Source organism: Hyaena hyaena, unplaced genomic scaffold (assembly GCF_003009895.1).
Source record: "Hyaena hyaena isolate Hyena2069 unplaced genomic scaffold, ASM300989v1 scaffold_339, whole genome shotgun sequence".
Taxonomy (NCBI): domain Eukaryota; kingdom Metazoa; phylum Chordata; class Mammalia; order Carnivora; family Hyaenidae; genus Hyaena; species Hyaena hyaena.
The window spans coordinates 203,337-215,319 of NW_024080971.1; the positions used below are offsets into that span (position 1 = coordinate 203,337).

General features: G+C 36.0%; 1 protein-coding gene across 1 annotated transcript in view; it reads right to left on the reverse strand.

The window, feature by feature from the left end:
• CEP350 (centrosomal protein 350) overlaps nt 1-11,983 on the reverse strand; it is a 144,197-nt gene that overhangs the window by 56,378 nt on the left and 75,836 nt on the right. The window contains exons 22-26 of the mRNA XM_039249495.1: nt 11,328-11,497; nt 5,717-5,913; nt 4,928-5,112; nt 4,362-4,449; nt 1,001-1,147 (exon numbers count right to left, since the gene is read on the reverse strand). Of these exons, the coding sequence (XP_039105426.1) occupies nt 1,001-1,147; nt 4,362-4,449; nt 4,928-5,112; nt 5,717-5,913; nt 11,328-11,497 (787 nt within the window). The remainder of the gene's footprint in view (nt 1-1,000; nt 1,148-4,361; nt 4,450-4,927; nt 5,113-5,716; nt 5,914-11,327; nt 11,498-11,983) is intronic.

An 11,983-nucleotide genomic window follows, 5' to 3' on the forward strand; every position in this document is an offset into this window, starting at 1 on the left:
ACGCAAAGTATTAATTACAAAGGGAAAAAAGTAACTTTATAGTAAAATCTGATAGCCACTACCTTAAGTGATCAAGTCAAGTCAACATCATCAGTAATGGGATAAATCAAAATCAGACACCAACTGACTGAATGCAAGGAGAGCACTGCATCATGTCAGTGATATTCCAGCCAAAAATGCACAACTTGAACCTAATTATAAGAAAGTATCAGACAAATCCAAGTTGAGAAACATTCAACAGAATAACTGGCATGTATTCTTCCAATGTCAAGGTTATAAGAGTCAAGTAACTTTTCCAGACTGAAGGAGATAACAGAGAAGTGAGAGCTTAATGCAATATGTGATTCTGAACTTACCTTTTGATATAAGACACATTATTGTGACAGCTGGAGAACTGTCATACTTTGAACTCAGGAAGACAGGTTCTCTGTACCATGGTTGACATTTTCTATAAATTTGAGATTGTTCCAAAATTTAAAGTGTATTTTAAAAATCAAAGCAGAAAATACTAGGGACTTTATTTAACTATACAGCTATCCAATCTGGGTTCTCCAACACTGTATCAACAATTCATAGCATCTCAGAATAGATCCAAATTTTGCTTTTATCTGAATACGTCCTTTGACTTCTATATTATTGTATTAACATATGATGGCTAAAATAAGTAACAAGAGCAAAAGTAATCGCTCATTAATTCTGAGGGATATAATTGGATTGATAAGCAAGGACAAGGCGCCCCGTCCCAACTGAGTTTATAAATGGAAAACATCTTTCAATTATTGTATGAACCATGTGTCCCTTTCAAAACTTGAATACTCCATGGGGAAAAAAAATTAAAACTCTCATTATACATAAAGGCACATACATAAAACTTTATTCTAGTTCCTTATCATATCATGGTGCTAAAAGGAACATATCCATCACATGAGAAACTGAGGCAGGGTTAGGGATTAGCAAGCAACATGAGGCAGAAAACAAATAGTAATTTCATGTAATTTACCAATTTATTCTCCCCTGCTGACTTCAGCTTCTCCTGTAATTTCATGGTGGTCTGTCGAATCCTCTCTATCTCCTCCTGCTGTTTAAGAATTAGTTGTCTTTCCTTCCGAGCTGCCTTATTGGCTTCCTGAAGACGTTTAATTTCCGCCTAAGGTTTAAAGAGTTAGGAGAGGGATTGAGATTTGGAGGATATAAGTCCAAAGTAGTATTTTAAGAAAGCCCAATCATCACATATATCAAAAATAAAAACATACAGTATTGAAAAATTTTTAAATAGTGAAGGAGGGAAAAAAGAGTCACATAACCCCATCATGCTAAAATAATTTAACATGATCCCTTAATTTTAAATAATTTTTATTACAACAGACGATAATTTCCTGCTCCCCTTTTAAACTTAAAATGCCTCCACATTCTTCCATAGTGCTACTTGGTCTTTACACTTATTTATTTAATAAGTTGAATAGCAAATAAAGTAGTTAATGGAACCAACTCAGGCCCCTTGTAATTTTTTATCATCCGAAAGAATGTTTTCATGCCATAACTGTTTCATACTATGAATTTGTTCTTTAGGAGAAATTCCATCCAAAGTGGTTACACCAGTTACCACTCCCACAGGTACACAGACTTGAAGTAACAAAACTGGGGGCCTAAGGCTTCCAATGCAGTATCTCTTTCAAAGCATTTGCCTGTTCTTAAGCAGTACAGAAGAAGGTTAAGGAGCCAGAAACCTCTTAACAGCAGAACAGAAATCCCCACAGTCTCTTATGCTGGCAAAATAAGTTTACCTGGCTTTCTACTGAGACCCCTAGGGGATTACAACCTAGGGTCAATGAAAAAGCAGAAGAAGACTGAGGCCTACCAATTCTGCAACCCAACAGTAGCCCAGCTCAGTCCCCGAACAGATTAAACAGCTGAGCACTCTGCATGGCAGAGGAAAAAATAAGTCCTCTCTGTGAGACAATAACAGCATTTGGAGCCTTTGCTGTTACCCACACAGTGGCCAGCATTTAATAAAAAAATCACTAGACATGCAAAGAAAAAGATCATATAATAGAAAATATAACGGGAAAATAGTAGCAGGCACACACACATCACACACATATGTCCAAATATCTAGTTAGCAGACAAGAAAATTAAAATGACTGTAAATAATGTGTTCAAAAATGTAGGAAAAGATAGAAAAACTGATTAAAAAAAGAATAAGAAAACAGATGTTATAGAACTAAAAAAAAATCACGTGATGAACTCATCAGCTGATTTAACAGAACACATGACAGGACAGAAGATATAACTAATGAATTCAAAGATCAACAGAAAGTTTCCAAATTGAATCATAGTATATATTTTATTGTTTCTAAAGAGGGTGATATAAAAAGAGTAGAAGAGAGAGATGGTAAATGGTCAAAAGGTCTAACATATTTCTACTTGGAGCCTGTGAAGAGAATAAGGGAGAGAGGCAACACATGAAGAAATAATTTTCAAAACCTGAAAGACAACAAACAACAGATTCAAGAAGCTTAGCAAATCCTAAACAGTAAGAGAAATCACACCAAAGCACATCTTAGTAAAACTACAAAAAAAATCTAAGACAAATTTTTAAAAAATCTTTAAAGCAGCCTTCAAAAAAACATTAAGATGGGGCGCCTAGGTGGCTCAGTTGGTTAAGTGTCTGACTCTTGATCTCAGCTCAGGTCATGATTTCATGGTTTGGGGATCAAGCTCCATTTTGGGCTTTGTGCTGACAGCAAGGAGCCTGCTTGGGATTCTCTGTCTTCCTCTCCTTTTCAAAATAAATAAATAAACTTAAATAAACAATTAAAACAAATTAAGACAACTGACCTTTCCATAAAAACAATGGAAATTAGTAGACAGTGGACAATATCTTTTAAAGTGCTGAAAGAAAACAATTCTATGCCTAGTAAAAATATCTTTCAAAAATGAAGATGAAACAAGTACATTTTCAAGCTAAAAAAAAAACTGAATGTGCTATCAGCAGGCATGCAGTAAAATATCAGATTCATCAAAACCCAAAGATGTGTGCTTCAATGCACACTATTAAGAAAGTGAAGGGGCACCTGAGTGATTCAGTCTGTTGAGTGTCCAACTGCAGCTGAGGTCACTGCGGTTCCTCAGTTCGAGCCCCACATCAGGGTCATTGCTGTCAGCACAGGGCCTGCTTTGTATCCTCTATCATCCCCTCTCTGCCTCTCCCCCACTTGCACACTCTCAAAAACAAATACTTTTTTTTTAAAAACTGAAAACCACCCCAAAGAATGAGAGAAAATATTTGTAAATCTAGCTTTTATTCTACTTTATAAACGGAAAGCTACTGTAACCTTGTAAAAAGTTATGTATTTAACTAAGCATTTTAAGTTATTCTGAGACCAATTTTTCTGAATTAAAAAGGTATAACTTCTTATTTAAAAAAAAAAAATTCCAAAATTTTAAAGTTCCTGTGATCAATGATGTTTCCTGGGGTGAACTTAAAAAAAAAACAAAAACAAACAAACAAACAAACAAAACACTAGTTGAGTAATAATCCAATATATAACTTAAATGATTACATTCACAGATCATCCAATTTGGTAGCCAGTACTTTGCAAAAGGTCGATAAGGGAAAAGAAAACTAGAATCCACTGAATACTTACCAGGCACTCAGGAACAATTTTACACAGATAATAACAGCAAACATTTATTGGCACTTACCACTGGGCCACATTCTGTTATAATTTTATTATTTGTATTAATTTATTCCTCCCAACAACCCTACAAAGTATGTTATCATTATTATCCTCAGTTTATAGATAAGGAACCTGAGGCACAGAGAAAGCTAAGTAACTTGTCCAAGGTTATGAAACTAATAATTGGAAAATTTGGAATTTTAACCCAGGCAATATGACCCTGGGGCTTGAATTCTTAAGCACTATACCATGCTACCTCTGCAGGACTCAAATCCTAGGTGTTTTTGAGTTCACTAAGCCAAAATATTAGTCAATTTGTAGTGAGTATGTCTTAAAAGTCTATTTGGGAAAATACAGACTAAAAACTCAATCCAAATAGAATCTTTTACAAATATCTTAATTTTTAAAATATGTGCTTCAAAAGACTATTTAACAAATAAAGGCAGGTTTGACTCTATAGTGTATTAAGTGAGCAGTGACACACAATCCTAATATAAGAGAAATACAGCAGACTACCAACCAATTTATGTAATTATAGTAGCATAGGCAAAAACAGCAGTATATGTCAACTAAATCTCATTTAAGGTGATAATAAGAAAAAGAGATTAGGCAAAATAAGAGATGCCACAATATAACTTGCCGTATGAGAAATTTGGTTAAAGAGTGTATTTCCTGACATACCTTCTCTTGCTGCAACCTTAAAAGCAAACCACGCTGTTTCTTCCGAAGTGGGGGCATTTTATCATCTTCTCCTTTGTCTCGTAGATGTCTGCAAATATTTCACATTGAGACAAAGAATAGATTAAATTTCTAATCCAATGTCAAGAATTCTCGACCACTATAAAATCTCTAAACTAATTTAACATTTCCAAATGTGGACAACAGCTGCGGTATGTAGCAATGCCCATCCACCAGATAAATACTTTACTGCACATATAATGTATGCAAACCCTAGACTGGGTCCTTTAAAGATAAAATTGCTTTAAGGACTTTACAACACAGTAAAGGAATTCAGCGTAAAATAACAATCAGTTAAGTGGTGGAAGAAAAAGGCAAAGAAAATGTTCCAAGTAGGTGGTCTCGAAAGCAAGAAGATTCAAGGACAACTGCCATGTTTCTAGGCTGAGACACTGGGTTGATCAAATCAAATTAAATGAGGAAACAAAAACATCTTTAAAAACAAAGCATTTTCTTTCAATGAAAGAAAAAATTAGAAAGTGAAAACGATGTTCACTGAAACAACTTACTTTTTCTGATGCTCTAACCAGGCTAGTTCAGCCTTTGTTTTCTCCTTCAAGGCCTTCTCACGGAGACGCAGGAGTGAAGACTGGTGAGCAGCCCTCATCTCCTCCTCTTTCATATACTGTCGAACCATCTCCATCGTAAACTTAGAAAAACTATCTTGTCCTCCTGAGAATGGCATGCTCAGCTCCTAAAGTGAAGATTTTATTTCAACTTTATCATCATCTAAGCCTTTGGAACTTAATTAACATTGTTAAAAAAGACATGGCTTATAAAAATAAACTATGTACACAGAAAGGCTACTAGTCATGTCAGAGAACATTCTTCAAAAAAGACACATAAGAGGGAAGAACATTCATCTGCTAATTTATTCAGCCAATAAAATTTTAACAAACAACTACTATAAGCCAGGTATTGTCCAAGGGATATAAAGCAGGGTAAGAATTGTCCCTGTTACCCAAAAGGCTAACAATTTAGTAAGAAGAATGATATAAATTTTTAAATGGAATAAAGTATTACAAGAGTAAAGCAGGTGAAATGCTAGAGACATAGTATTGGCTCAGATCCTCAAAGGCTTTTCCAGATCATTCCAAAGAATAACAAGTATATGTTGTACTTTGTAAGGGAAGCAAAGGCAGATTCTATAGTAAAAGTATAATATAAAATTGCTATCTTAGGCAAATTATTCCAGGAAATGACAAATGAATTCAAGTACAAAATGTATCCTCAAATGTACAAGAGAACACATGCACAAGTCTTCATGAAGTAATCTCCACAGGTAAATGGAAGCATACCTTCGCAGAAGACAGGGTCGTCTTTTCTGGAGAAGTTTCATCATCAGAGTCATCATGATGGCCTCTTTTCTTTTCCATGTTGAATCTGCGATGACTCTCAGAAGGTAGTAAAGATCGAAATGATTTTTCTTCTATTTCATCTTCTGTCATAGATTCATCAAATTTCAGTGAATATTCTGTTGCAATAGAAGTTGAATCTAAAAGAATTTAGAACAAGTACAAACATTGTAACAACTTTCAGTAAGTATTCAATTTCATAGCCCTTGCTGCCTCTCTGTGGGATAACCTAACATAAATTCACAGAGCTGATCTCTAACAATCGATAAGCATAGAATAATTCACTTACCTTACAAACAAGGGGGGAAAAACTCTATCTAAAAATACTAGTACAAGAAATATGGTAAAAATGTAACATACTTTATAAAGAGTTCTTACAAACCAGTTAGAAAACTATTAAACTATAGAAAAATAAAAAATGGTCATAATCAGATTCTTCAAAAATACAAATGGCCAAACTAAGTAAAAAACAAAATACAAAAAAAACATTTAATATTGCTATCAAAGACATGTAAATTAAAAAATTTTTTAGAAAAAAAAAAAATTTTTAGAACTCATCAATTCGATGCTTAACTAACAACATGACAGCTCTTTTTAGGTTGGTTCTAGTTTGCCTCTGACATGCACCACCCCCTTCTTTTTCTTTTTTGGACATTTACGTTCTGGTACTACAAGATGCTCCAGGTTCATTTTGTATTTTCCCTGCCCAGTCCTAGAACCAATCATTTCTCCAAAGAGCTCTGCCCTCTTGTATTGGAGAATATCTAGAAACCACAATTATGGGCATTGGTTACTCTTGTTAGAGTATCACTGTTTTATCACTGTGTCAGTGAACAGAGCTAGGTAAGATATGCATGTATACTAGCCCATGTACACACATAATCACACACACACAAAAATTGTTTTTTGTTTTTTTTTTTTCAAAAATTGTTCTTGTATCTATCTAATCCATCTGAAGATGGATTCACACTGGTGTTACTGACTACAGTCCATCACAACAAGATTCATTCTAGTCTTCTTTTCTTGTGTAATTAACATCCTTCTACAATATGGAGAAACTTGACTCCTACCATCATCCAACATCCATTTACTTATTTGTTCGATCATAATATGGAAAGAACTGTTAACTTGTGCCCCTGTGAAAAGCTCACTTACCAATTAGAATATAGTTTGTATACTGCTCCTTTTATATTTAATAGGCTTACAATTTCTACTCAAAAATGCCATTTTCCAAATTTACTTAGGTCAGCTCCTTTTCCTTCCACTCTTTTCAATGTGGTCATGCCATACATCTTTAATAAAGTTAGAATCACTAGTCATAGGCTGTGTGTGTTTATTTAGTATGCACACATTAAAGTTTGTTCTTTGTGAATGAACATACAGCTCTAGGGTTTTGACAAATGCACAGTATCAGTCAATACATAAAGAACCCTACAGGACACCCCTCACATGACATTTGCTTCACACTAGAAGTTCTCCCGTGCATCCCCTTTGTAGTTAACCACTTCCTCTTCTACCTAACACCTGGGAACCATTAATCTGTTTTTCATCCCCAAAGTTCTGCCTATTCCAGAATGTCATATAAATGAAATCATATAATATGGAGCCTTTGGGGCTTGCTTCTTTTGCTTCACTTAAAATTCATTAATGATGCTGCCTGTTTCTTTTAATTGCTAAATAGTATTACACCAGTTTGCTTATTCTCCTCATAAGACACCTTCCAGTTGTTAGCAATTATGAAAAATGGTGCTATAAACATTAGTGTATAGGCTCTTGTGAGGACCTAAGTTCAATATACTTGCCTAGGCATATTGATTGCTGGGTCACTGTAAGATACTGGGACAATGTCTTACAAAATAGCCATACCATTTGGCATTCTCATCAGCATCCTTGCACCATTTTGTTGTCAGCTTTTTGGATTTTAACCATTCTAAAAGCATGTGTAGTATTTTGTTTTGATTTTAATTTTCATCTCCTAATGACACATGATATTAAACACCTTTCCTATGTCTATTTGCCATTTGTATAGTTTCTTCAGTGAATTGTCTGTTCAGATCTTATGTACATTTTTTAATAGGGTTGTTGATTTTCTTGTTATGTTTTAAGAGTCTTTTATATAATTTGGGATGTAAGTTCTTTATCCAATATGTGATTTACAAGTATTTCTAACAATCTGTGGTTTATCTTTTTAATTCTCTTAACAGTGTCTTTCACAGAGCAGTTTTTTAAATTCTGACAAAGTATATCCGTTTTTTCTCTCAGGGATTGTACTTTTGGTGTTATATCTAAGAAATGACTGCCAAACAAAAGGTGACCTGGATTTTCTCCTCTTTTCTTCTACATACTGGTTTTCTTTGGATCTTGGTTGTCCTGTGAATTCCAGTTGCCTTAGTCTCTCCACACTCCTAACTCTACTTTGATTCAGAAAGACTGCTGGGCTTCACGCTGTGCAGCCAGGAGACTCCCCTCAGGCACTGAGCTGGGGCAATGGCAGTGCTACTCTCATCTGCTGGCTATCTCTCATGAACTGACAGCATTCACTGGCTGATGTTCAAGGTCTTTAGTTATTTCATGTTTTGTCTTATACTTGTTTTAGGAGGGAGGATAAACCTGGTCCTATTCTACCAATGTGGTCAGAAGTAGAGGTCTAAGTAATGTAATTTTATATTGTTTAAACAAGTTAAATCTGACTATAAGTCATGGTTCATGACATTTCCACCAACTGAGCCACCCAGGTGCCCCATGGTTCATGACATTTCAAATTAGTCACTTGACAATTCTATATTTGCAGTTATTGGAGCCAGGCACCATGGCAAACACTTGAGAATAACATTAAACAAGGCACAGAGGGTTACATATAATCCTTCTGAGGCTCATGGACACTTTCAATAAATAAATTTGTCTTCACTACTATAATTACAAACACTGTTATTACAATAAACTTTTGCAGGGGTTAAATTCATCCTGTAGAAGAAACTTAACAGATAACTTCTTTATTGTTTTCCTATATCCTTTATTTTTCTATGTGTAAGATTAACAATTAACAATTAAAAATACAACTCCCCTATGACCCAGCAATAGCACTGCTAGGAATTTACCCAAGGGATACGGGAGTGCTGATGCATAGGGGCACATGTACCCCAATGTTCACAGCAGCACTTTCAACAATAGCCAAATCATGGAAAGAGCCTACATGTCTATCAACTGATGAATGGGTCAAGATGTGGTTTACCTATACAATGGAATACTATATAGCAATGAGAAAGAATGAAATCTGGCCATGTGTAGCAATGTGGATGGAACTCAAGGGTATTATGCTAAGTGAACTAAGTCAAGCAGAGAAGGACAGATATCGTATGTTTGCACATATAGGAGGATTAGGAGAACTTAACAGAGGATCATGGGGGAGAAGGGGAAAAATAGTGGGGGAGAGGGAGGTAGGCAACCACAAGAGACTCTTGAATGCTGAGAACAAACTGAGGGCTGATGGTGGTGGGGGAGAGGGAAAGAGGAGTGATGGGCATGGAGGAGGGTACTCGTTGGGATGAGCACTGGGTGTTATATGGAAACCAACTTGACAATAAACTATGAAAGGAAAAAAAATACAATGGTGGGAAAGGCATAAAATAGACAAACCCATTCCAAAAGGGATAAATCAGAAAGAAGGGTGATGGGTCTCAAGTTAGCCTAAGACTCCAACAGAGCAAATTCCATTAGATCTTATGGCTCAAGAATGACCCTCTTTGGCCAGATGCTCTGCTCTCAAGCCCACTGGGGTGGCCTTGCCTTCTCACCCCTGTGTAGCAGCAGCATCTCCTTGACCACTGGAAATGGTCTGCTCCTGAGGCCAAGAGCAAGGGCAGTCTGGACAACTGAAACCAAGGAGGTGGCCTCATACTCAAACCAATGAGGAGACAGCCTTGCCAACTGGGCTGTACAGTCTGGGCCTGTGGTAGCAATGGCTGCCCTGCTGATCTCTGAATCACGCTCAGGGTCATTCTTCCCTTTTTTTTTTTTTTTTTTTTCTGAAAGGATAAAGCATGTTTATAACCTAGCTCTACTTCTCATCTGGTAGAATCCCAGAAGTCTGAAAGCTTTTGTATATTTCATCCCATCTCTTTGCTCTTTAGTCCTAACTGGCAGTCTCTCTGCTAGTATAATCCCATCACTATTCCTGGCCTCTGCTGAGATGGCTGCTTAAATCCATGGGTAATGTCTTTATGGAGTGATTATCCAGTCACATCCTTGGTGTTCTCTCCAGAGCACGCTTACTCATTTTTTACAACAGGGATAGCCTGAGAATTTTCCAAATCTTCCATTTCTGGTTCCTTTTTAAACAATTCCTTCAATTTCTCTCTCCTCTCACATTTTACTATAAGCAGTAAGGAAAAACCAGGCCATGGCTTTAACGCTTTGCTTAGAAATTCCCTCAGCTAACTATCCACGTCCATCACTTTTAATTTTAGCTTTCCACAAAAGGCTAGGACACAGTTTGGCCCTGTTCTTTGCCAATTTATAACAAGGACTGCCTTTCTTCCCGTCTCCAATACCATATTCCTAATTTCTGTCCCCATCAGACTTCATCAGAATCATTTTAAGCCTCCATACTCCTGACAACAGTCTCTGCAAGTTAATGTGGGCTTTTTCTAACATGTACCTCAACACTCTCCTAGCCTCTACTCACTACACACTAAAGCCATTTCCACAGTTTTCATGTTATAGCAGCACCCCATTTCTGGATAATAAGATCTATACTCATTAGGTAGATTGTATTAATTACTTCTGGTTAACAAGATTTGTATTAACTGTTAATTATTCATTAACTATAGACTGCTTACCCATAAATTATATTATAAAATTTACCCCCAAAAATTTAAGGGATGAGAAAAATCAAAATTGAGAAGTCTCCCTCTTGTACTCTATCTAAACACTGCCTTGCCCACTCTGCTCTGAAGACTCCAGTTCTAGACCATTAATCATATACACTGCTTATGAGCCAGTCATTAAAAAAATCCTTAAAGGTGTCATCTGCCTCTAAATTCTGTTTTCTTCATTGTGTTATTTACTCCCCATGATCTGATAGGGATACACCTCTTGTTTATGATCCAGGAAGAAGTAACTAATGAATTTTAATTGAGTTACTGTATCTGATGTCATTATTTATAAGAAATTGTATCCTTATTATATTGTCTAAAATGTAAAGTTCTAACAGTGTATTCTGTTTTTATGATTATAATATATATTAATAATAGGATAAAAGTAATTTTTTAATATCTATTTTCCATTCACATGCATGCTCTCCTAGATTTACTTTGCCTCCTGTTAGGAACATGACACACAATCGTGTTTAAAATACTGGCAAGGGTTACTGACATAACATGTAGCCTTGAGATAGTTTCACCTGGATACACTTAATAGATTCACACACACACACACACACACACACACACAATCATGTTCTAAGCATATCAACTAGCTTAGCCACAAACATCCCAAAGGGCTCTGGAAGCTTCCCCAAACAAATAAGTGTACATACACGTGCAAGGAACCTTACCTTTCTCATCAGGAAGAGATGGTACGCTGTCACTTCGTAGAGAATCATCTGCAGCGGTCTGAACCTGTTCATCAATAGAACTCTCCATCTTCTCACCATGAAGTTTCCTCTCATTTTCCTTAGAAGATAGAACTGAGGGACTTTCTTGACGGCTGCTACCACTGCTACTTCTGATATTATGGAAACAAACCAAAAAAAAGGGTGGGGGGTGATAAAGTAAGGTTCATTACTTCAAAGTAAACTTATTTGACTAAGGGAATGTGCTTTATGATCAAGATATGAAATGAAAGCTGTAATGCAAAACACAAAATGCTAAGTAGACAGAAGTCTGAGAAGAAACTGTTTTAGGGAAGATGAGTAGGGGAGAGAAAGGTTTTACTCTTAAATAGTCATGGGAGGCAATCATGATTCTCAGGCTATCACTTTTTCTCTCCTTCATTTTAAAATCAAGCTAGTGGGAAAAGGGGCTTCTACTTGGCTGTTTCAACTTTTCATCAATACCACAATTAAACACAATCTGCTTCGATCCCAACTATTCTACTAAAACTGTTCTTGTAACCTCTACCTAAACTTGAATTGCCAAATCTAACACATACACTTCTGCAACATTATATGGTGTTGATCTCTATCTCCTTTTTTTTTTTTTTTTTTTTTTT